This window comes from Epargyreus clarus, unplaced genomic scaffold, assembly GCF_041222505.1.
Source record: "Epargyreus clarus isolate Ecla_fem2 unplaced genomic scaffold, WU_Ecla_fem_2.2 ptg000034l, whole genome shotgun sequence".
In the NCBI taxonomy this organism is placed as follows: Eukaryota; Metazoa; Arthropoda; class Insecta; order Lepidoptera; family Hesperiidae; genus Epargyreus; species Epargyreus clarus.
The window spans coordinates 4,276,026-4,303,526 of NW_027332239.1; the positions used below are offsets into that span (position 1 = coordinate 4,276,026).

The window sequence follows — 27,501 nt, forward strand, 5'->3', positions numbered from 1 at the left end:
CTGGTTCACAAGTTCATATGCTTTATATTATACATTTATTCCTAATTTTATATTTATTCAATAAATTTATTGTATTCCAAAGTCGCAGCTTACTTTCGTATACGTGATAATATTTAATCATTCGCAACAAAACCTACCATATAGTAGATTTCTTTCAAGAAGTAAGTTGGTAACATTTTTATTGAAAATTGTTGACATAAATTTAATAGAGGTTCTCAACTTTGGACATTTATTGACTGTTGATTATCGTAGGTATGCAAGACATTGATTATAATTCACTGTTGAATAATGTAAAAATAATTCTCTAAAATAAAAATAACATAAGTTGGTTAGTTTGATATTTGTTTATATATGACCTAAAAGTATCGAAAGGTCGATAGATTGATGATCTAAAATTTTATGGGATATAATGAAATTATCAATAAGTCTTAAATTATATAAGTACGAGAACCTTTTTCTCGAAAATAAGGTTGGAAAATTGTTATTAATTGCGTTCTTATTACACCGATGTACTTATATTACTGTATAAAACATTTAATATCTTTACTACATGTTAATATCGTAGTGAAAATTGTTTTTACAAATCGACAAAACCAATAGGATAATATCAATATTGCTGTATTTTTCGATATTATCGATATTGTGGTACATCGATCTATGACTATAGTCATTACTCTGAGGATCTATGTGACAGTTGGACAGTTGACAATTGATATGATATTTGACAAGTTTGCGAATTGTCATGTGGCAAATATTTATTTAAGTAGCGAATCAATAAATTGTGGTTTGTGGTTAATTAAAATGCTTTAAATAATAATCTTGATAAATCATATTCAACAGGGCAAATAGTTTTAAAGGTAGTTAAATTAAGGTAATCTATATATAACTTTTAGTTGGAATAAGGTTAGCAATATTCCAATTACCACTTTATAAATTTAACTATTTTTAATTTGCCATGTAATTTAATCTTGTTCCATAAAAGCTACGGTATGATAAACAATTGATTATTTTCTGGTGAAACCAATTTTTATAGTAATTTATTATTTCACATTTGGTAAAAAGGCAAGCAAAGTATTCACTGCTTAGTTACAATAGCAGTGAATACTTTAAAATGTTTTATTTCGTTGTTATATATCATAGTACATGATTTACTTTAGTGTTACAATTAATATATGTTTGTTAAAGCATGATTATTGTTTTAACTTTTCTTATAAGAATTTATGTGCCCATTTACAGTTAAATACTTGTAAATATTTCATATATACAATCTCAATTTGATAGAATTGGTTAATTTTATTAAAGGCAAATTCCATGCATTAACCTAAATGTCACAAAGTTTTCATCATATATAAACTATTCGGTTTATATAATAACTAATGTAAAGGAATACAGAATTTCAAGATGTGGTACTTAAGCAGAAATAGGAGACTGTTATGTCTCTCTCAGCTTATGTGTCATGATTGTAACACAATCACTCTTGGTGTGTATTAAAGGGGTATGTGTATGTGTGTGTGTTTTACAATTACAATGGTCTCTATGCCAGCCAATTAAGTGTTGGCCAAGTCAGATGTTCTTGGAATGAGATAAATGTAAACAACTTCATAAGTGATGTATGTGAACTTTTCAAAAAATCTTTTTGTTTTAATAATGTAATGTCTGTGGTGGGTTTAATTCGTGTCAGACATACTCAAACATGTTTGTGGTCAAACATTTTATATCCTACTCTTGGCACCCATCAAAGATTGGTCCTTACAAATTTTAATGGGTGCCAAGCCCTGTAGAGTTTGAATCCTACACTTATGCGTCTAACATTTGCTGATTTAACTATTTTTTTATTGTGTGTAATATTTTGTTTTCAGGTTTAAAGCATGGAAGGCCAAAATATGTAACCTATATACCTAAAGATAGTAATCGTGTCACAAAGCAAGCATCTGTGATAGAAACCATTAACCATGACTTCTAAAGAAACAATTATTAAGATTGATGAGCCCAATGGCAGAGAGAGTCAGAAGACAGAGATTAACATACTATGTTTCGATATAACTCCATATAGCCCTCTAGTTCAATTTATATGTTGTTCAGCATTTGTATTTATATGTTATTTAGCATATGGTTATTTCTTAGAGTTAATTTTTTCTGTGCCAGAAGTGAAGCCTGTTAGCCTGTATATAACTTTTGTTCAGTTTGCAATAACAACACTACTCAGTTTTATTGAGTCTCTAATAAGGAATCCTATCAAACGGAAGTGAGTATAAATGCTTATTCTGTTCCATTAATCTATATTTTTATTCAAAAAAAGGATAATAGCTGATATGATAATAAAGTTTTTATATTAATTAACATTATATAATAATGCATAAATATTTTTTAACAAAAGGTTAACTGACTTGCACACATTACAACGCACATCCAAATTAAATAGTAACATCTCTTTGTTTTTCACATTCTTCTCAGAATGAGGTCACATTAGAAATATTTTAGGTCAATCAGGGTTAACTTTTTGGAAATTCAGTTGATACTATCCTGTAAATTCAAACGAATAAAGCATGTTAATTAAAGCTTGTAATAATAATAATGTAATATTATATAGCAACCTGTATGGTACAGTGACCACGGCGATCAGCCATACAAGAGATCCTGGGTTTGGTTCCCAGCAGGGGAGAAATTTGAATAAAAAGAATTAGAATCTTTTCCTGGTCTGGGTGTTAATGTCATTGTTTATGTGGGTGTCTATGGTACCCATGGCACAGGGAATCCTACTGTGGGGTTATTAGTGTGAAGCGTTATTAAAAAAATATTTATATTACAGGGTACCATTAAGGACCTATGCCATCTTAGCAGCACTCACTCTTGGGACCATGTCCTTCTCAAACCTGGCACTCAGTTACCTGAACTACCCGACACAGCTGATATTCAAGAGTTGTAAACTAATACCAGTCATGATTGGCAGTGTTATCATCCTGGGAAAGAGATATAACTTCCTGGACTATGTGGCTGCTATTATTATGTGTATCGGGCTCACTATGTTTACACTTGGTATGTATTTCTTTAATAAAAAAAAATATCTACTTATATGTTCTGTACCACTTATTATTAATAATGTTATCTAAATGGTCCTCATCTTAAGAAATATAAATTTTACATCTAATTTTGGAATGATAATTAAAAATGTAGACATTCATGCATAAGCCTATGTATTTTAATTTATGTAAATAGTGTGAAAACATTGTAATGATTGGACAATCCTAAGAGTCTTCAATGATGTAAGTTTACAACATCACACTGAGTTTACAAATTGACAAATCCCAGATAGATGGAATGTTGGTGTGGGGATTAACATTGAATCACATTTCTGTCCATTATTAATCTCAATCTATTCAATGATTTACCTGCCAAAAATGTACATGATATTTTATGTCGCCTACAAATTGTCAAATCTCGCTCTTTGTTAAAAAAAAAAATACATGTACACATAGTGGTTATATTTCTTTGACATATTATTTCAGCTGACGCCAAAACCTCACCAAACTTCGACATAGTCGGAGTCCTGGTGATATCGCTAGCGTTGTTATGCGACGCTATCATCGGCAACGTGCAAGAGAAGGCGATGAAGCAGTTCCAGGCGAGCAACAACGAAGTGGTGTTTTATTCATACGCCATCGCCTCCCTCTACCTGCTCGCCATCACTGGGTTCAGTGGGGTACTCGTGGAGGGCTTCAGCTACTGTGCTAGGGTAATGCTTGAATAGTTATTATTAAATTAAAAAAAGAAAGAAATGGTGGAGAATGAAAGAAGAAAGTTGGCAAGAAACAAAGAAAGAACAGGAGAAAGGGACAAAGACAGAAATAAGTACATTACTTACAGTACAGGTTGTTAATAAGGTATAGTACTTCATAAAGTTTACACATTTAAATAAAATTATACAAGACAACTATAAACTGGGTAAAATACAATAAAAGCGTTTTTACTCCTTTGATTCTGTATATCTGTCTTTTACAGTCCTATATTACAAATTAGAATAAATATTTCACGACAATCAGTCATTAAAAACTGTTTTCATTAAGAGCTCTATTACAATATCTAATCCTGTCTGGGGTTGATTACAGATGTCAATGGAGAGCAGTAGACACCATAAGGTGGACTGCTTGCTCGTCTGCTACTCCTATATTATATATATACAAAAAAACCTTTGTGCAATTAGGGGTAACATTAGGTTTTTTAATTTACAGAACTACGAGACAATGTACACAAACATACTCCTGCTTAGTGTGAGCGGGTATTTGGGTCTGCAAGCGGTGTTGTCGCTGGTGCGCTTGTGTGGCGCCGCCGTGGCGGTCACGGTGACAACCGCTCGTAAAGCTCTCTCCATCGCTGTGTCCTTCTTGCTGTTTAGCAAGCCTTTTGTGTTCCAGTAAGTAGATTTTATGCATCTATCCTTCCTTTTAGATGTCTAGCCCTAGGAAGTTTTGTCCACTCACCGAATTTGACTATGCGTATTGGTGACGTCAGGAGTTGAATGACTGAGTAGGATGATTAATGTTGAAATACACATTATGATTCTACATCTACCTCTCCGCTGTCTGTCCGTCTGTTCGTCTATTCTTCTATATATATTCTTTCATAGGGCTCTATCTCCTAAACCGTAAAAGATAGACATTTTTACAGAGTATGTATGAAGGTAGCCGCTATAATAACAAATACTAAAAATAAAAAAATAAAAATTAATGGGATTCGCCAAGAAATCGATATTTTTTGACGTATTTCGCTTTATCGATTAAACCGTTATAGGTAGAAAATTTAAATTTTCACAATGCATGTACTTCAATGGCTGCTATAATAACAAATACTAAAAATAAAAAAAATTACAATTCTGCCCATTATTTTTTATAAATTTCTAAGGTGTGCAGGTTTCCTTACGTTGATTTCCTTCATCGTTAACGCAAGTGATAATCAATATCTAATATGCACATATGTGTTAAAAAAACAACTACCACTTTTTACAGATATGCCTGGTCAGGAATGCTAGTAGTACTAGCTATATACTTGAATCACTACAGCAAGACCCGCCGCGGCCACGTGCCCTCTCCACTGCGGCGCTGCTGGACCTTCGTGCAATCCTTCTACCAATCTGAATATAGGTACCTGAAGATGAAGACTAAAATGTACGCTGATACTGTTTAATTGGTATAAACTTGGAGATTGGCTCTATTGTGAGTGTGTTTGTGTTATATTATGTCTGTTTTTGTAATTTTAATAATATGCCCGATATCGTCGAAAATAAGCCAGATATCTCTGAAAATAAGCCCGTTACTCGCATTGTAATTATGGTCATAGTTACAGGTAAATAGTGGTATCCAGTCCATGGGGTATTTACTAAAATTCAATTATTGGGCTGATGCTTGAGCACATAAACCTAATAGGTACAGGCAATGATCATAATATGTTAATAGATGAAATCTTTAATGCAAGATTTTGACTATGAAATTGGGTAAGCCTTATGTTTGCGCAAACAGATTATATTACTCATTGGCAATTGGTAGCATTAAGGGATTTAAGAGCATACCCATTGGTATTTTTTTAAAGTTGATATAAAAACTACTTCCCTACAATTCGCCAATAAGTGTGATAAGTATGATGGTATATTGTTTATACATGGAGTATGTATCACCCTACCACATAGGGTATGTGAACAATAAAAACTCCACATCAGCATCAGAATAATTGACTCTACAACGGTTAAGCCCCCTAGGAAAGGGGCCCGGGGCGAACCGAACCTTCCGCCCCCCTTTTCTTCACAAATCTGTGCTAAGGTTTACTTCTTATTAAAAACCCATTTACTGGGTTGACGCATTTTTTATACATGCCAAAAATTTTAGAATGTGTATGGATAACCTTTGCCTTTGTATAAAGGGATGCTTGATTTTTATTTCAAGGTAACACGTTTTATTTTCTGTCTGCGATGAAACATATTTGCTACTTCTGTATAATATTATTCGAGTATTATAAATATTCATAATAAATAATATTTCACTCTTATAGAAACGAAAAATAATTTACAAATTGTATTATATAATGGAAATTGTGATAATTCCTATTAGTATTAAGTTTATCGTGACGAATTATAAGTTTTTGATAATTAAAATAAAAATATGAGTAGTATATTCATAATATAATGGATTTCCGAATTGAAATGATTTAGATGACTCAGCTATTTCTTTAAAAATGTCTCATTATTATTCATATGCTTTGCATTTTTAACATTGTCACAAACATGAAATAAATAGGTATATGTTTATCATTCTGTTTAAGGATCCACTGCACTGCACCCAGATTAAAGTGTTATGTAGAATTCAAAATTATGTTTGCATACAATTATATAGCATGGTGTGTTTTGCTCAAATGACAGGAAAAATATCTATAAAATTATAGGACGCAAATGACATGGACGCACGGATAACATTTTTAGCAATATAATTATAACTACTTGCCGTTTCATTCGTTTATTTTCAATGCAATATTTACTCAAAACTTGTCTAATTTTCATTAATCGGATTGTAGTATATATTATAGAATAGAATATATCTACTAAATTAAGGTTTCATAAGTGTTGTAATATTTTAACTACATTTTTAGTTTCAGATTTTATTACAATAATTTTGTAAAAATATTTGTAACTGTAAATTAATTAAGTATTATATTTAGTCAATCGTCTATTTATCTAGATTAGTTAGAGAAATAATAGTAATAGTCACAAATGTATTAAGACAAAAAAACAGTGGAATGAAATTAAATAAAATACATTTTTATATCAATGACATTTATTTCATTGTATGTACAAAATCTTACAAATCTAATCATTTTCATACAAAAGTGTCCAAATTTAAAGTGTTTGAATACTTGGAATGTTATTAAGACACTATTTTCCATTGGTTTATACAATTACTATGACAATGAAGATGATTACGTGATTAAAGCATAGTTACTTTTGAGGCGACAAAAGTAAGAAAATTTACTTATGCTTTTGTGATAACTGATCAGTCGTTATTAGTCAAGAATTATGTTATTTTTTATCGAAATATAATAAGTATGTATGTATAATTCAATTTAACAAAAAGTATAACTAGATGGCGTTGTTTCAAAATAACAACTCATTCGTTTAGGTCATATACCCCGTTCCACTTAGTCACCGAAACGGCCAAATTCCATTGGGCTTTCTCTTATACATTCGTTTTAATTCTAATAATATACCACAACTTTCTGCAACAATAACTTGATACCCACAATTCAGTAGACAGTCATTAGCGCATTTTAAATGAGTGCGTGTTTCATGTATTCAAGTTTAATGGATTCACTTCCATGATTAAATAACAACATACTTATTATGTCCCGATTGATTTATGATACAAATTAACCATATACGAGTCAATATGGGAATATTGGTCAAATTAATTAACGTTACACAGGTCACAAGGTTTAACTACACTAGAAATTAAATACGCTCCATCTTAAACTATCTCTCGCATTTATTTTACAATAACTCTTTGGTATATGGTCCTAAAGCTAGGTTATTTGTCATTAACGTGTAGACAGTTGGCCCCCTTGCAAATGTTTTGTGGGAACAACTAGGCAAATAAAGACCTTGAACATTATAACTTTTTCGAGCGGAATATTGCAACAATCATGAATAATCGTCAATAAGAGCAAGACGGGTAATGTCGAACGTGTGCGAGCGAAAAAGACGGCGGTATCATTCGTGTATTTCCGTTAATGTTCGGATGTCACTCGTAATTTTAACAGCTAATAAATTTATTATTACGCCACATGTGTTATGTATTGATAGTTAAAGTTAAAATGTTCGATACGATTCTGAACATGTTTTATAATAAAGTCATCATAACACAAGACAAAATTAATACTCTTACATAAAATTGGAACATTTCAAATAATAACATAAAAAATTACACATACATAGTACATGCCTAACTATAAGGTAAATAAGTATATTTTTGTCACTCGAAATAAAGGTTAATAAAAGCAATCATAACGATTGATATTTACATACTTTGCAAAGGAGCCTGTACAAATAACATTATTGATTGTTTACTTAAACCGGGTGTTGAATTGCAATAACTAGCATTGTACGGTAAAGCTTTAAAATCTCAAGTGCAAATTAAGACAAGATCGAAAGACCAACCAAGAATATAGATAAAACTATACATAGAATATTTAATATTACTCTTTTAAAATATGTGAGAAGCATAAACATTTTACATAAAATTAATATCGGACGCATGAGCCAGGCGGTTAGTTTTTAGAAATAAAAAAATCACTAATATTTATTTAAGTCGGCGTATGCTAAATGTTTTTTTAAAAGGAAAGTTTTATTCATCTATACTTTTTTCATGCAGAAAAATCAACATAATGAATTTAAACGTATTTTTTTTTTTCAACAAAAAAGTTTTTGTTTGATATGGCGACGTCATAAACTTTTTATATGAAGCATCATAATTTATAAACATTCATATGGAGATTTAGAACATAATAACATTGAAACATTCCCCATAGTTTATATATATTTTTAAATTAAATACTGATATATGATTCTCGCAAAGAATATTTTTGTCCATAAAATAACATTATTAAGAATCTTCCATGATTATAATGTAAAAAAATATTTTTTTAAGTAATCATTCAGGAGTAACTTTTACATGCCACACTTTCCTATTAATATAACTCTGTCTTTGCATGTGGTAAAACTTCGACTACATTTATACATGTTAGAGCCAAACCATTTGAGAAAATTCTATATATTGTGAAGTAATTAATAATTTCTAATGGAGCTGAGTTTTTGCACATAAAATAACCTGGTCTCTACTGAAAGTCTTCATCATATATATATTCAGATTTACTTTTAAACTTACTTCTCTGTAAGGTGAGATGAAAAATACATTTTGAGATATTAATTTACTGTTCATGAAAACATCAAATAATGACATCTTATTTTAAAAAATAATCACCTGATATTCTGAATATTTGTAGCATTATCGGCAGTGTAGATTTTTAGGTTTAAATCTAGTCAAAAATTGAAACATATAATAAGTACATCTAAATTGAAAAGTCCACAGTCAAAATGTTAATCTTAGGTATTATTCTTTAAAACTGATCGCAAGTGCTTATATATACTGTTAAATATAATTATATAAGAACGAAATAATAAATCAGCACATAGAATATTTAAAACATGAATTATGTACAAATTATACATGATTTTCCTTTTAAGCCATTCCTTAATAATGTGTTATTCGCATGATAAGTCAGTGATAGTAATTTATGATTTATGAACAAGTTGCGAACATTTTATATATCTATGTATGTCATCATACATAACGAAGTAGTAAAATGGACTCCTAATGTAAACACAGTTTCAGGTAATACAGTAATCTAATAATTATGTGTGAATGAACACATTGAAAATAAACTTTTTCCAGTTATTTTACGCATTATTATCATAAAGGTTTTTTTAAAGAGTTAAAGTAAGCGATGAGGCAAATTAAGAAAAATCACACGAAAAGTATATCACACGTCCGTCACGCGATAGTGACAGAATTAAATTATTTTGATAAATTCACACTAATCACTACGAAAACTGGTTTACGACTAGGAGTCTTTTTGGTTCGTTACGTCAGTTAAGGTATTCGAAATCAGCTAACAACAACTTTTTACATAGAACAACAAATACGCGGTGTTTGAAACATTATCTTAATTTGGGCCTTAAGTGATGAAAAAATATCACATCTCACTTTAGAATATGAAAATATTCTGTATATTCGCCGTCGCAGATTTGAAGCCCCGGCTCAGAATTCCGAATATAGATAATGGGGGACCTATAGAATAGCTTATTAGATGATTGGTCTTTGTTTCAGTAAGTCTCCATTGTATATATGGTTACTCTTAATAAAGTTTTTTTTATAATGTGATTATTAAAAAAGATGATACCTGAGGACTAAAATGGACTGGCCTGAGTAATTGCCTTATACAATTCTTCAAACTAAAACTCGGCAGCGCTACGTAACGGCAATATTGAAAACGAACAATTTTTGAATGATCGAAAGCGAAAAATCCGCGACGGGATATACGATTTTCGATTTAAACCTAAATTTCGATTTATTGCTTAAAACATAGTGATTTTTTTTTACAAATGCAAAAGAATACTACGCGTGCTTATAAGCTACCGATGCTTATAAATAAGAAAATAGGTGTTTTCGAGACTATGTTACTTAATTACAATTTAGTTGAAAGCATAATGCGTTTGAAAGTTTTTTTTCGTAGCCATGTGCTCAGAGTTATTATATGCTTGTACCATCGCCCGTTATTGATAAGCAATCTGTTCATTTTTGCCTACCAAATTGAAATTTGACGATTGTTAAAAACTGACAAATTTTAAATATTGTGGACAAAACATCCGATAGATTGACTAATAATAATGGCCCCAGGTACACAGCATAATAATTAGGCGAAAAGAGACTCGATTTGTACATCGATATGTGCGTGATAGTGTTGTTCAATTGTGTCTGTGTGCGTGAACGTTTTATATTTTATTTTTTTTGTGAATATTTATGTTGACAGAAGCAATATAACTCAATTTTGAGTTATATTTTGTCATTAGTCAGACTTTGTTTAGTCTATTATAGTATATTTGTATGTGATTATTACCAATTTTTAAATCCAAATCAGAAAAAGCATACCAATTAAAATGAGAAGCTCACACGTTCCTGTATTTTGTCAACGCTTCGATTATAAAAATACTAAGTTGGATTTTTGAATGGGTATGTATGAACGAGTATGGAGGTAACCTTTTCAATGGAGGGCGGTTTAAGTATATGACGCCAGTATATGTATAAATCTTTTCACGTGTTAATATTCACGAATTAACTGATCTATTGGAGCACAAACAATTTGTGCTCCAATATAATTATTTTGTGTGTGGATGCGACCAATTTGTCTGTGGTTTATCCATACATAATTTATCGGGATACAAATTTTGCACAGTGGCGTCCCTAGCGACAAAACTTGTAACCGCCCTCCCATCGTCAAATAATTCCAATTCCGCGATCACCGAAGTTATATTTGTACATACCTTGTATCAAAATTCCAATATTCGCTAAAAGGACCTTACACAAATCACATTATTCACACCTCACTCTCTATTTCGATCGGAATCGTCCATAAGAGTTATTCTCACTACGCAGTTCTGCATAATCAATCAATATTTATATTAAACGCTAGTATCACAACTTTTTGTTGATGCGTCAATAAAAAAGCTTAATGCGAGCTTATATCTGCAAAAGTCAATAATTGAGTACATTTTCCATAAAATTCGTACACAAATGCAATATGCAACCATTCATAGCAACACTCGATATACATTTTTTTTAATTTATAACCAGTTACGTCATTTCACACGTCAAAGTCCAAAACTCGCTATACATTGTATAATGGATAAAAACTTTGCTTATACACTTTAAAAATATGTTCCATTACCAAAATGTATATAAGGCTGCGTTTACTGCATTCGATCGCTTCAACAAGAAGTTGCAACACCAAAGTGTTGCCGGTAGAAAAATATTTCACTATATCACAGCACTAGTCTTGCACTTCTCTGTAGGGTATCTCACTGGTAACCGTGAACGACTCGAAGTAGTGGTTTAGGAATTCGAAGGTCGGCCGTTTCTCTGGTACAGCGTCCCAGCATTGCAGCATCAGTCTATAGATATCATCTGGGAGGTAGTGTCCTACAGGTTTCGGCATGCGGTACCCTCGCTCCACTTGTTCTATCACCTCCTTACCGTGCAGCCCAGGGTATGGCACTTGGCCGTATGTGAATAGTTCCATCAGGAGTATCCCGTACGACCAAACATCACTCTTGATGCTGAAGCGGCCGTAGATGATCGCCTCTGGAGCGGTCCATTTCACCGGGAACCGGGACCCTTGTTTTGGACAGTACTCGTTGTCCTCTATGACCCTAGCGAGACCGAAGTCGCATATTTTCGCTACATTGTTCTCTCCTATCAGCACGTTTCGAGCAGCGAGATCCCTGTGTATCAGTAACTTGGATTCAAGATACTCCATACCGGACGCGACTTGTGCCGCGATGTAGATTAGATCCTCGAAGTGTAGGGTCTTGCCCTCCCCGTTTCTGAGGAACTCTAACAAGGAACCCTTGCTCATGTACTCCTGGACGATGTAAACGGGTTCCTGCGTCGAGCACACCGCGTATAACGCGACTAGTCGTTTGTGCCTGAACTTCTTCATGATGCCTGCTTCTTGTAGGAACGCTTGCGTCGACATCGTGCCTTCTCTTAGTGTTTTAACGGCAACCTGGAATCATAATCGAACATTTATTATACCGGTAGGAATTTATGGATTTTCTAAGCAATTAAAACACAAAACAGAATTTAAAAGAAACAGCGACATAGATTAAACATGTTTTCCCTGGATATTATTTTTGGGAACATAAAACTTTTCTACACGTTAGCTTCATCATTTCATTCATCTAACTTACATAAAACCACTACTGCCTTCCTAAAAAAAAAGTACACCTGTAGTCGCCACAGTTAACTGTGTGTATTTGCAACCATAGTTAATATATTTCAAGGGTGACACTATCACCTTTTGTTTTAATTTCTTAATCGCCTTCTACTTCCACAAAAAGTTTTTGACGTAAAATGTCCCAATTTACTATTTGTATAAGGGGATACTCTATGTGATTGTGAATCGATAAAAAATTCTACCTCACCTCAATACTGTTGCACCATTTCCCATAATACACCTCGCCGAAGTTCCCCTGGCCCAGCTTCTTGATGAGCTGTATCTGTGTGCGCGGGATCTCCCACTTGTCGCGCAGCTCGGGCCCGAGGTCCCACATCTGCGGCTCGGGCTTCGGGCACGCGCGGGCTAACACGTGGCAGAGGCCGAGCGCGTTTTCTGTAACACGAAGTTATTTATTTATTTACGTAGATTAGTAAAGATTACTCACTCCCGACAAGAAAATGTAACCTTTTTACAATTGTCACTGTCATCTACTTTCGGGTTTGAAGAATATTAAAAAAAAATACTTTTTATATCTAGATTTACGAATGACACGATATTTCTCCGCACTTTTTCTTCGAATTCGTGTTTTTGCACCACTTAACTGCGCATGTCGGCATTTTTCCGCGTAAATTACACCATGACAGCCATTAAATGGCTAACAGAATTGTCAGCCGTTTAAGCCATTTAATGGCTTCCTTTAATAACAAGGTCGTGAGATATCTATATTTATATATAGTTGTATGATTGAAGCGTTGTAGATGACATTTCCTAATGAGAGATGCAGCAACGATCATTTATTTAATTACTTTTAGTTTCGTTGACTTTTAAAAAGTTAAATTTTTAGGGCCAAATCTATTACTTCCAACATTTATAAGTCAACGTACTAGTTTTGCGTGAGGCAATCGTCCATTTTACACGCAAAAGTTTTTTGAAATACACTTCTTATCACGAAATGTTTTTAGGAATATAAATTATACTAATCCTTGACCTTTATGAATGGGAAATCTAGTTGCTAAGTAAATACAATGTTACTCAACTCTAAGCAATTATTATAAAACAAAAGAAACCTCCAGATGATGCCTCATATTATGTTTAAATTTAATAACGTTTAGGCTGGAGGGCATGCTAAAGAATGAGTCATAAATACCTACAAACATACTCTCGAAAAAGAAACCCTCTACATTCGGGACAAAATAAAGTAAAAAAAAAATAATGGGAAACTGTTATCAAATTATTACATTGTCATGGGTCCTTGATACGTGTGCAATGTTTCAAATTAATCAGTTAAAGTTGGTGAAAATTGAGCTCAAAGATTCCGTTACATACATAGTTACAACCAAAGCTAATAAAAGCGTATTAAAAATACTTACTGGTATACGACATGACGAGCGCCGGCAAACTCGGGAAGGTCTGGTTGGTCGCGATGTAGAACCCTCCGTTGTCGAGCGGCTTGATCTTGTAGTGCTTGACGTGGTACCCGCGGCCCTCCTCCTAGGCCTTCACGCTGAGGCTGAAGCCGTGAGGTTTGTGGTCCGCGGGCCGCATGGCTTTTAAAAACTAAGTAAAAATAACTTACTGGTATACGACATGACGAGCGCCGGCAAGCTCGGGAACGTCTGGTTTGTCGCGATGTAGAACCCGCCATTGTCTAGCGGTTTGATTTTGTAGTGCTTGACGTGGTAACCGCGACCCTCCTCCCAGTCCTTCACGCTGAGGCTGAAGCCGTGCGGGTTGTGCTCCGCGGGCCGCACGAGGAACGTGCCGCGCGGGTTGCTCTCCGCTAGGAGTAGCTTGTCCGCCTCCTTGCGGGATACGTGCGGGAAGAACCAGCTGGAATGTTACCATAACATTTATAATCAGTTTCTTGCGCCGCTTTATCTCCATTCTCCATTCTTCTCCAAACACCTTCCGAAGCGGTGTTTATTTACTTTCCAAAATGTCTTATATGAATCAATTTTGTATAAATGAGATTTGAATTTGAATTTAACAATTACTTTAACTATGGATATTTATAATAATATTCTTTATTGTACTCAGAAGTAGTACGCAAAATTAAACATACAATTTTATACGAAAAAATAGGCGGTTTTATCGCTTAACACTTATTTCTTCCAGACAGAAGATGAGGACTTTAGGATTTCAAGAATGTTTAGAATATTGATGATTAAACGGTAGGTTATCATGGTATGGATTTCCGTTGAATTAAATTATTTGTGTATTTATTGTTTATGTATTGTATTTTTAAACATGTTTATTCTAATTCTAATCTAATATTAAGGATTTGTGTAAAATTTACGCTTAGGTAATAGTACGTAAAATTCTCAGAAATATAAATGTATGACTTTTAATAATAAAATCAATTGATTATGATAGTATAAATGATATGAAATAAAAAATACCTTTAAAACTAGGTGTTAAAAAGCTTAGTGCAAAATATGCATTTCATAATTATGTACACGTACTACATACACCTTTCTACATAATATTATACAATTTCGGGATTCTATTTCAATCAATAAGTTTCTTCTCGTTTACTTAGAAACAATATTATCTATTCAATAACTATTTTCGTACATATTTGTGTTTGTTTCGTAGGTAAAGTAAGTAAATATAATGAGTTATTTCGTAAAATACTAATTAATAACTATAGGACTTGAGACGAACGGTAGGATTTGAATGTTTCGTAGTTATTTACAACTTGAGAATTTCGGATGTAATTACATATTTCGATAAAATAAGGGGTTCACTAAAACATGTTATTAACGTTTGGGGAATTTAAATACCGTAATATATGGGGAAAGCCGACGGTTAAGCTTTACGAATATATTCACTCACTCGGCAGGATTAAGCGTTCTATAAAGATGCGGTCGTGACCTTTGAATAGAAGACATCGGTAGATATATTCACTTTCATATAATATTCAATAAAAAATAGAACAATCTTAATACATTTTAGTTTTTTTTTCGATACTCGATATTATTTGTATGGATAAATATATTTTCTTGATAAATATTATAATATAAGTTTTTAATAGTTAGTTTTTTTTCAATACTCGATATTATTTGTATGGATAAATATATTTTCTTGATAAATATTATAATATTAATATGATGATAAATATATACAATTATTGAGGCGACCATATTTGACAACGTGGCAACGCATGTGTGGTCCGCTTCGGGTAAACCTTCCTGTACTTGCCTTAGATAAGTATGTCTCCCTTACCACACCCTACAAATCAGAACACAGCCACGCTCAACACTGCTGTTATTAGGCTGACGTAGGTGTGGCGGTGGTGCCTCCGGATTCGAACCACGGATCTCTACTTTTAAATATGACTACTTCAATCTTTCTTTTCAAAATTTTAATTCATACTCAACCCATTACTATACCACTGGTGGGCACAGGTCTCCTCTCAGAAAGACCATAGACCATTTTAGACCTTAATCTACTGGGCTTTGGCATTGGCAGACTTCACATACTTTTCAAACATTTTTTTTCTCTCACAAATGTCAATTATAACCAAGAAACTCACTCCTCGCATTCAACCGAGCTCTCCTCGGCCACGAAGTTTGCTGGCACTAGTCCCTCTCGCCGCGTGGTGAGGTGCAGCACCCGCCACCAGTCCGGCTCCGCGTCCGCCAGCACCTCCATGCGGTCCCCCTTCCTGAACGATATGTCCGACTCCGCGCGCGCCGTGTACGCGCATAGCGCTTTCACGACACGACGACCGCCGTTTGATATGCCTGGAATGTATGTACATTATTTACAACGGTGTTCATGCTTATAAGCTAGTGTATATAGGATTCTGTAATAACACGTATTGCATCTAAAATCGCATCGCAAAGCGGGTCATCACTACTTGTAATTACGTAATGTAAGTCCTTAATTTAAGGCTGATATGTGATTTAGCATGTGTTCGCGACATCGCATCTTTATTCAACCTTTTAATAGAAATTTGGTCTTATTTTGATCACTTTAGATCGGTCAATTTTAAGGCAACACATTAGGTATACGTTGCCTAATATTATGAATTTATTAGGTATAAAATTTTGTTGCTGACAAACCTTAAACAGATTACAAATCAGCCCTAATACTGTACATACATTAGAAACTAAAAGTGTGACAGTATACTTACATGTCCCCGGGTTCCGTGTCCGCACTATGTCTGCCGGGCGTCGCGACACCGCGCGGTTGTTCGGCTCGCCCGTGTACCTGGTCTCCAGTGACGGGCACGCCGTGAAGCCCGCCTCGTTCTTCTTGTACGCTGGGTACACTGGAAAAGAAAAACGTAATTTTAATACTAAAATAATTGGCCAACTACAACCGCACACGGTAGATTACGTACCATCAAAATTTTGATTAATATTTAGTATTTTTCTGTCTACGTGTTTTCTTACTCATACATGTATATGGCGTTTACGATACAGAATCCTATATGCTGTAGCTTATAATGTGGTAGCAGCTTTGAAGATGGTAGAACCCTCTGTGATCGATCGCAGCAGCACCATTGTCATACTTATTTCTGCCTAATAACAACAGTGTTAAACGGTGCTGTGTCATGTTTGAAGGGTGTGATAAGGAAGTCATTCTTATCCAAGGCGTTCAAATTAATCAGCGACAATGCATCTGTGGTCAGGTAGGAATCTAATCTTATCTGGGGTTGATTATACGACAGGGCGACAGTCTCCACTTACCATCAGGTGGCCTGCGCTGGTCGTATGCTACTTCAATATGATATAAAAAAATATATAAATAAAACTGAATTATTACACCATCGGAAAGTTTTACTTACACATAGTAAGCTAAAGGAAAATTCTTATTTATTTAGGTCAAAAATAAATAATTTATTCAGGTACGCTCTAGTGCCAGCTTTAAGTAGTTCTAATTTAATATATAACCTAAAACTAACTAATGCGTAAATAGCTCCCATCCCTGTGTAAGGCTCTATTGACCTGGTGAGCTGGGGAATAAACCAGGTCAATTAGAAAACTCGTCTTACACTCGTAAATGAGATTTGATTTTAATTATAATTTAAGGGCAAAATTTTATCATGGGTCGTATGGTCGTATCCATAGGTATAATTATGTAGGTATATTCTAATAAATAAGTAATTAGATCACTTTCTAATATTATTTTAACTTGAACACATAAATATGGTTGAAATGGTTTTAAAGCACACCTATTTTTACCTAATAACAGCAGTGTTGGACGCTGCTGTGTTTCGGTTTGAAGGGTGTGGTAAGGGAGACAGACTTTTCCGAGGCGTTCCAGCTTAGTCCTAAGGGGTTATGTCCATGGGCGGCAGTAGCCACTTACCATCAGGTGTACTGCATGCTCTGCTACTCTTATATTATAAAAAAGACGTTTTTTAAAGGTGGCAGAAACCTTCGTCTTTCCATTCCGGACGTAGCGTAGCGATGCATTTAAGACAGACTTCATATAAAATTAAATCCTATTTAGAGCTGATTACAGATGATCATGGCGGCACTGAACATTTACTAACACCTTTACTGAAAGCTCTTAGTTCTTCTATTTCTTCAATTCATAGGTTCGATGTTGAGGTAGGCAAAAAAATTTAGGACAGGAAGATATAAAATTCACCATTAGATATTTGTAGGTGGATGCGTCTGTGAATCTGGATGCCTGTGTGCTTATATTCGCATTCTTGTATATGGAAGTAAGGTACAAAAATGTGAATAAATGTATACGGTTGTTGAAATATCCTTTTGTTTTGTTAACTGTAATATCACATACAGAAACAAACTACCTACGTCCCTACCTTATGCTTAGTTTTTTACAAAAGGTAATGAATTCTAAAATCATCAACTGTTATTATCACTGTTTTAATAATAATATAATTATATTTTGTCTGATATAAGTGCACTTGATATAGTAAAAGAGGTACGCAATTTGAGCAAACCTGCACGCCTAAGAGTTCAAGTAAAATTAAAATTCGTAGGGTGAGTGAAGTCATCCAATTAGACCAGCGCGGTGGACTATGGCCTAAACCTCTCTCACTGAGAGAAGACCCGTGCCCTGCAGTTGGACAATAACAGCTTGATGACGACGAGGTACAAACAACCATATAGTTCCAAAGTTCGTTGATTACTGCAATGACCAGTTTGCATGTAAATTATTCGTTTCGTTAAAATACATAACGTGTCGTGATGCAACAACATTCCGCAAGAAACTAACATTTTTTGCCATTGCCTTAATATAATCAGCTAATTAAAAAACTCGAGAACCTAATTAAAGTTGAATTATTTCGATAATTTGTGTGTAATTTTCGTATATATATAAGTAAGTACCTACGCCTCAAGTGGTTCGCAGTGGAGCAATGTAAACGGAAAATTCCGAGCCCAGCAGTGAGATTGAAAAGGGTTGCAGTGATAAAAGTACTGGTAAGAGTGGTAGACACCTTTGTGGTTTGACTCCGGAGGCACCACTGGCATTGCCACAACTATTCTTGCATAATAGCAGCAGTTTTAAGCGCTGTTGTATTCCGGTTTCAAAGGTGTGGGTACTTATAGCGGAGGGAAAAGTGTATGTATCCGAGACATGCCAATTTAGTCCTCAAGGGTAGCACTGTGTCTGTGGTCGATCTTGGCTAGGACTCTAATCTTATCTCGGATTGATTATAGAACAGGTTGATCTTGTTATTTTATTCGAGTAAACCTCGCCGAACGCATTAAAAGCGATAAGATTTCTGAGGTAAAAATTAAACTAAGAACCTACACCAGCAGAATGACCATACAAAATCACTCAAATCACATTATCAGATTTAATTATAAAATTCCTTTTGCCTCTCATTACAAGTCTCGATTGGTATCGGTTTCCCAATCGCATAGTAGAATGTGTCTGATAACGAACCCAATGCAGCTAATTAACCAAATGTTATATTTACAAGCATAGCATTATTACAAAAGTTGTTTTCATGCGAATATGACAAACATCCCGTTATCTGTTATTAATAAAACAGAATTTATTGATTTAACATTTAGTATTAACAAACTTTTACATGTAATGAATTCCGATACGTTAACGGATCTTTTTCAAAAATATCAAACGATATTATCGTAACATTGAAATATTTTTGTTGACAGTGGATATCATATAGAATTATTTTCTAAGATCTATAACAGGGAATTTCTTTAAAAAATTAATAACATAGTCGCGTTTTTGGATAGGGAACCCTAAAATGTGACGCGGCAGATTCCTCAGCAGTTCGACTGCAACCGCAATACCACCACACCTACCGTATAACATACTGTATGTATATACCAGGTATAAAAGGTTACAATGTCCATGAATATACATCCAATAAAGAGAGAAAATTATTATCTTTCTTTTGTTCTTTAATTTATTTTTATTATTTTCCTACTCATAGTTTCTTTTAATTTATTAATCCAATTAATACTTGTAATATTGACAAATAAATCACTCAAGAGTATTGAATAGCGACTAATATCTCTAATTTATTTACATTTCACTTTCATAAGTTTTAGAATGGTTTTTGAAGCTGATATAATATTTGATCATTACTTATTACATCGTTTTGAGAGAAAACCTAATCGAATAGAAATAAAGTAATTGAATTTAAATAACTTAGATTAATACTATTCCCAATTAATTATAATAATTTATATAGGGATAGTAAATTTGTAAACGAATAAAATGAATTGTCTATAATACACTTAAATATAGCTTAGGGGATCCTCTGCCTCTCCCCAAGTGGATTGCTGAAGAAAGAGATGGCTAATGGCTGGTTCGCTGGTTGAAAAGCTGACTGGCCCTTAGGCTGATTGATTAAAATGTGTTCTTCAAAGCATTATGCGAATACAATTTAACCACTAAGGGCCATCCATCCAAACCGACCGCGCTTAACGTTGCTTAACTTTGCACATCGAAAAGTACGTACGTAGTACACAAGCTGTGGATCTTAAATTTTTCACAATTCCATTAAGATACAAACGTAAACTTCACATACCTAAATTAATTCTACTAAGTACTAAAACAGAATGGCCGACCTCAATACTCCCGTTCATGATATGCATAGATAGGGATGTGAAAACAGGGATTCTAATAATAATAGATTTTTTAAACTCAATTATTCGTTCGATTGTTTTGATTGAGCTGCAACGCGCGGAATGCGACCTACTTGGAAAGCAAATTTCACGATGTTTCTTTTTTGCTGACTAATTATGACTTTATGTATCGATCATGTCATACAATATTTCTAGAATAAACTTTATTTTGAAAACAGGAAAAATCGATTATACGTTTATCGATTTTTTCACTCGTTCCCATCCCTAGTGCGGCAGTAAGAAACGTATGTAAATTGAAGCTAAGTGGCCGACTCCAAACATAATGCGAAAATCTCGGCCATTGTTCCCTTCAAGGAACGCGCGCCGTTGGTTTGTTTGGCAATCTTTGGATTCCAAGTAACACAATTAATGGAATTTCGCACGTTCGTTCACTATGTTATCACGTTTAATTGAATCGTAACTTAATGTTTATAGAGCCATCTGTGTAAATACAACAACAGATTAAGTTTCAGTCTCACATTTCAAAGTCTACTATGAAGTAATGCATATGTCTCATCTCATATTCTTCTAAGACCGAAGAGCAAATTAAATAGAAACATTTAAGTTGATTTAATGCCACAGTTAATAGTTATTTGGAAAATGACGTCACGGACGTAATCACTTTCATCAGCATCACAAATATAATATATTCTACATTCTCTACGTCACTACGTTTCTACATCTCTTGTAGAGCCCACGTTCCGTAGTTTAATCCTCCAGCACTCAGTAAAGAGGATTATGCAGGTGTTACAAATGCAAAGGTTTTAGCGGTTGCGGGAGGCTGCGCCCGGATTCGATTTAAACCTTTTTCAAAGTAATACAGCTTTAGAAGAAAACAAACTACTTGTTGGTAGCGGAAAAAGGTTTTTTAAATTCCACTTATATTGCTGACCTCAATATAACATGGGTGTATAATGTATATAGAATAAACGAACCTCATTTATGAGGAAAGACTCCTGCCCAGGAGAGAAACATTACAAAGGGTTGCAGCATATTCATATATATTATTAATATTTTTAATTATTAACATCATTACGTAAAACATGTTTGGTCGAAAATTAACGCTTGTCGCTTAACATTACTGTTATTACGCAGAAATAGGTATGGCGGTGGTGCCGACGGAGTCGAGCCACAAAGGGTTCTACCAACTTCAAAGTTCATATATTTATTCACTTATTTACTGATACTCACCCAAAGGTCTATCCGGGTCATGGCGGCGGCTGCAGCACTTGTTACCCATGGCGCGGCCCGCCCGCTACGCCGCGCCAAGCTGCTTCTAAAAAGAAGATAATTATTATCATTAAATGCTTCGTTACGAACTCATTCCTGTTGAGCAACTACGAACAGTTCTCCGCTAAGAAAGAGAAGATAAGAAATAAGTGGACAGTCCATCTTTTATCCTACAGTGTATTAGTAAACTTCGTAGCTACAACGTTGATAACATTTTGATGCCTATAGATGATTTCAGGCCTAAAGATGTCCTGACGACAATTTCTTTACAGTTAAACAACGTACGAGTAAATATGTTTTGATAAGTGCATTTCCAAAAATCGGGGGTTCTTTTTTATAATATAGGAGTAGCCGAGCATGCAGTCCACCTGACGGTAAATGGCTACTGCCGCCCATAGACATCTGTAACCCAGATAGGTTTTAGATATTTCTACAACAGATACCCATATAGGTGTATATGTTCAACTGTTTATACTGAATGGGACAATGCACAGCACAATATTGGCACTGCATATTTTCGACGCTCCATGTTATTTTCCGAAAATAAAAGCATATGAATTGTGCTAGTCGCTTGCATACAGACTATACAGAGTGACCACACTCAACAGACAAGGGTGTGGCGATTTTAATTTTTAGCATTGAAAAACGTTTTTGCATCGTGTTATTGAAAGCGTGGGAAGTGCAGATTGCAAAATGAAATTCGCGTTCGAGCTTGCCGAGGACAATGCATTAATCAAGAAACAAAATAAAAACAGTTTTGCTAGCGTTATACGCATGAAGTATCAAACGTGTATGCATGCCATCGATATTAAGAGGTTTTCTGTTCTATCCAAAATAGGAAAAAAAAATACTAACGGCGAGGAGATTCAATGGATATCTGTCGTCAATTTAAAATTTCATCTTCAGTATATTTTACCCTAAACGCTGTAACCAGATTACCAGAGTAACCCAAAACATATAAGGGATGCTAATATAATCACTGGACGTGTAAGGTCTGATAAATGGGCCGATTAAGTACTTAAGAACGTACTTTTACCAACGTTTACTTTGCCTAGGTTTACGCTTCTTTTCGATGACTATAATATAAATAGTTTTCAACGTCTACATGGGATTGTACAACAATCGCTGCATCGATGTAATGGATAGACCGTTAATTACATTCATCATGCCTTATCGGGCCGTGTCCTGTCAGTTGTATCGACGTTTTATCGGCCGATTCCCACGGAGTCAACGTCGTCAGCGAGATAAGGTGATAGGTACGTGATCGGGGTATCGGGAGCGTAGTGTAAATAGTGTAACTACGTAAGGAAGTTACTTTCTTGTAAATTACATTATCACGAGCTTTCAAGCGTGACACCCCACAAGTGCAGTCTTCTGCTTTGTTTTTATTTCTAGGCGGAAATCTATCTACGCATATTATTTTCTGCCTTCTAGAAATTGTTAAATTTCAATCTTTTTCGGCATTCATTGAACAAGATGATAATTTCTTCATAAATATAAACTTTTAATATTTTGGCTATTAGCATTTTTTCAAGTTTTACATAAAAAAAAACATATGTGACGTGTGGGTGACGTAAAATCGTAGAAATTAAATGAACACACAAACTACTATCAGTATTAGAAAATCACATTCCATAATGCATAATGTAGGTGCCATTTTCAATAAACATTTATTTTGATAGCAAATATTGGTTCTGTTTATCGATAAGATCCTGAAACCGCTTGTCAACAACCAAACCAAACAATTGCCAAGCGAAAGTAAACGCAGACAAGAGATTTGCTATTCCAAGTGTTAATTTAATAAGTCTAAGTGTTTTGAATAAACATTTAGTAACAATGTATACTTATTTGTATGTACCATTGCTCAATTATTATTACTTATGAAAGAAATTAGGGTTTAACGGAAAGAAAATTCAATGCTCGCGTAAAATGCATGCAATACTGTTACTCTTTTCACTGGACATCATAAGTCTCAGAACTTAATAAGTAAAACTTTACTTATAACTCTTCAATACAAATGTTTCACAAAGACCAATCCAGCTACTTACAACAAAAATTACCACATTGAGGTTTAAGATATCTTTATTCTCACAAGAACCTTCTCGCAGGCAAGCTTGTTTGTCTCAAAACTGTAGCTAATTCTAACCATTCCGAGCTTTAAGTAGTAGATTCCCTAAACAAAATATACGCACGACCTAAAATTAAAGCGAGCGACATCGCGGGAGACATCCCCTTGCCAAACGAGGGAGCGGGCGCCACGCGCAATAAGCCGTGACGCGGTGGACCGGCTGTTGCAAAAATATGGGTTTTGATGAACGACCCACATAACCTTCGTTAAAGGACACTACTGGTTTATAAGTATTAAGTTATATTGCTTTATTGAATGATGAAACGGAAGTCGACGGAAAAATAGAAAAGGAAGCGGAAGATACAAAACAAACATAAGTAATCGAAGTACATATTGTAAATAACAGTACCTATTTTTTGGAAAACGGTCTGTTAATTTAAAATTGAAACCGAACATAATTAAGTTTTTATTAACACAATTTAATAACACTAATTCGTCGACTACAAGTATCATACAGTTAATCGTAGAATCTCCGAAATTTTTAAACCGACCCCTAGTACTAGTGAAATTTAAAGTCTTCTTCTTATCGCGAAATAACCCTTTTATTTAAGAAAACGAAGATGAATGAAAGAGCTAGTATTAATTTGTCATGTCAATCTAGACGCTAGGCCTCGCTAGGCCAATAAATCAAGCAACATAACACTTACTTTGTCCTTCCATGCGAAAAAAATAGCCTCAAAATCGAAGAACCTAAATATGTATAACCTAATTCACACACGTAGCATATTAAGCCTATCAAACGCTGAATACTGTAAAATTCTTAACTTTAACACCACAAAGGATGTAGGCCTCGATTTCCGAGTGGCAACTCATTACTATACAACAAATTAAGAGCAGCACTCGAGCGTTCTCTATTCCCCCGGGACGTTGCCAAGACCACTACGCCCCTTGAATATTGCGCAGACCGCAGTGTTGCGTATGCCCTGCTTAATCTCTTGTTATCAGTGCTATTCTAATTCGATACACTTTACCCGTTCCCAATATTCAATTCATTTCTTGCTTTGACTCGTTACGGATATTCCATGTATCTTTGTTTTTGTTGTTTTTTCTACTAATGCTTGATATTAATAATCAATCTACTCAATCTTTAAGTACCAAAAATTGAAATTTGACAATGTATAGTTGAAAGTAATCGTCAAATGTCGATTGATTTTTTTTATGACGGGCATTCAACAACTTTACTATATAAGTAAGTATCTTACATGTAGAAAATAGCAGATGCCTATCCTAAACCATTAGTCGATTATTGGAGATGGTAGTCATTTCTTTTTAAAAAGCTTTAAACACATGGTCCAGTATTAGGATGTCGCCTTGGATTGGCTTTGCGCCTATCCGGGAAGCCATACAGTTTCGAGGCCGGGAAATTGACTATTGTGTTAAACTATTAATAGTTTTTATAATTAATAGTCTTCACATACTCGTAAAAGATAATTCCGATATATCTTTACTTACAGACAAAATTAACTGTTGTGTTTCAACTGAATAAGGTAATTTTCAATACAAAAGATTTAGTTACGACGATCTATCAATCTTCAGTCAACCAATTCTTCAAACACTGGTACGGAAGCCAAGGAAACCAATGTTTTCCTGCAGGTGAATCTGAATTTGTAAATAGGCGTTGCGGAACTACGAAACAACGTGTAAATTCAAACGGTAAAGACAAAAAGAATGAGACCGATAACTGATTGGAGGATTTAATCCAACTTGTTCGTAGCTGACGAATGTCCGAGATATTTGAACTTGTGTACAATCTTGTTGCCGTGTCCCTAAAACGTTTTCGTCTATTGTTTGTCTAACAAAAACGGGCTTCACATTTGTAGAATTAGGTTCGGAAAATGTTTACACAACATAAGCAATTTAGGTCTTACCTAGTGATTCAGTTACTACTCTGGAAATGGACTAATTTCGCTTTTGTAAGTTTTGTGGTAGGATTAGTTAGATTAGAAGTTTGTTGTACTAAAAGTTGTGTTCAGTGTACATTAGCGTATATTTAGAAACTTAACACAATTAAAGTATTTGTAAAGCTTACTTGTAAAGTGTTTCTTTTAGTGTAATAAATCAGATGTAGAATTTAATTAAGATTTGTTATCATCAAATATTATTAATATTTACCAACTTGATTCTGAGGAAACTAAGTAAATAAATGGGAATATGAGTGTGAAAAATATCAATATAGTAATACAGTTCACATTTGAGGAAATCAATCCAAGAATACAAGATTTTTTATGGAGTACCGCAATTTTGTGTACATATTTTTATTCAATAAATATGAACATGTTCTTCAAAATTATCCTCATTATGATATGTTTCGTAAAATATATTTTTCGTATTTATTTCGTATTTTATATACTGTGACTGTAGGTAATGTAGACTAAAATCGGAACAAAACAATACTTGAGGTGATCCCAGCAAATTTTACTTAACTTTAATACTTATCAAGATTATAATTTACTTTAAATTATTGCAAAAACTGGATCTTCATATGGAATTTTTCCTTACTTCATACTGTGTTAACTGAACAAAAAATGCAACAGAAAAACATTGTTGTTGCCAAGAATTCGTAGAACTGTTACAAGAGTCATTTAGTCCACGAATCCGTCGCCACTTTTAATTTTGGGTTTGAAAATGGAACAGTATAATAAAATAAAATAGTTGATTAAGAAATGATAATGATAATGAAGACATGAATCTTGAATAAACATTATGTTAGAAAATTCATTGAAGTTTTCTTTTATGAATTTTACGCGCTATTATGTTTATCCCCAACAATCCTACATTTTAGAACGCTCTGTTGAATTCTCGAACGCTTTTTAAACTGTTTGCAGATGCTAACAGAACTAAAATTCTAATTCGGCCTCACCTATTTTTACCTTAATAGCTGGCAGACTCATTAAGATGCCAGTGTAAAAACTTTTTCTTCAGTATTCCCGAGCAACGTCCTAGTTAGATTCAGGTAGGATATTTCAGTGTTTGGGGTTGATCATTTCTTAGCTTCTATTACTTTCTCAGTTGAGCATAAATTTCCTCTTAAACTTTTAAACAACCGCGTTTGAGTTAAAAACTTTACAGAGATACCTAGATCTTTAATCTGATTACTAAATCCATCCCAGGACGCAGGTTATTGTATCACGTCTCCCTGAAGATGACCCAAACACGTTGGAATTCAGACGTTGAATAGTGTTTTAACATCCATTCATTGTACGGAGCACCGGACGTCGTTGTGTATTCGTCGCGCGGACCGATTATTGACAAATGTCGAGCCTCGCTACACAATAGTTTCGTTTCTGGATTATATGTTCTGTGTAACTGGTCTGGTACAAGGAACAGTCATTATGTTTGATCACGTAAGACGGCACCTATTGAAAATTCTCGCTTATCATGCTCTATTTTATAAACATCCTATGTCAGAACACGTAGTTTTAGAATACAAAACAGGTTTGAAGTTTTAGAGACCATCATTAATAA

General features: G+C 34.2%; 2 protein-coding genes across 4 annotated transcripts in view; one reads left to right on the plus strand and one right to left on the minus strand.

Annotated features, from left to right (window-relative positions):
* Nucleotides 1-230: 230 nt before the first annotated feature.
* Papst2 (adenosine 3'-phospho 5'-phosphosulfate transporter 2) lies at nt 231-6,812 on the plus strand. 3 transcript variants are annotated; one of them, XM_073091696.1, is made up of 6 exons: nt 231-252; nt 1,860-2,245; nt 2,810-3,036; nt 3,507-3,733; nt 4,230-4,411; nt 5,004-6,812. In XM_073091696.1, the coding sequence occupies exons 2-6, from the start codon at nt 1,953-1,955 to the stop codon at nt 5,179-5,181; spliced, it is 1,107 nt and encodes a 368-aa protein (XP_072947797.1). In that variant the 5' UTR covers nt 231-252; nt 1,860-1,952; the 3' UTR covers nt 5,182-6,812. The 3 variants fall into 3 exon arrangements, with proteins under 3 accessions (XP_072947797.1, XP_072947796.1, XP_072947795.1); XM_073091695.1 differs by lacking the exon at nt 231-252 and adding an exon at nt 709-857; XM_073091694.1 differs by lacking the exon at nt 231-252 and adding an exon at nt 714-871.
* A 4,374-nt stretch (nt 6,813-11,186) lies between these two features.
* Nucleotides 11,187-27,501, minus strand: part of Src64B (Tyrosine-protein kinase Src64B) — a 71,251-nt gene continuing 54,936 nt past the window's right edge. Inside the window, exons 2-7 of the mRNA XM_073091697.1 lie at nt 21,870-21,954; nt 16,730-16,867; nt 16,127-16,337; nt 14,168-14,421; nt 12,797-12,984; nt 11,187-12,378 (exon numbers count right to left, since the gene is read on the minus strand). Coding sequence (XP_072947798.1) covers nt 11,644-12,378; nt 12,797-12,984; nt 14,168-14,421; nt 16,127-16,337; nt 16,730-16,867; nt 21,870-21,918 — 1,575 coding nt within the window. The 5' untranslated portion in view covers nt 21,919-21,954 and the 3' untranslated portion in view covers nt 11,187-11,643. The remainder of the gene's footprint in view (nt 12,379-12,796; nt 12,985-14,167; nt 14,422-16,126; nt 16,338-16,729; nt 16,868-21,869; nt 21,955-27,501) is intronic.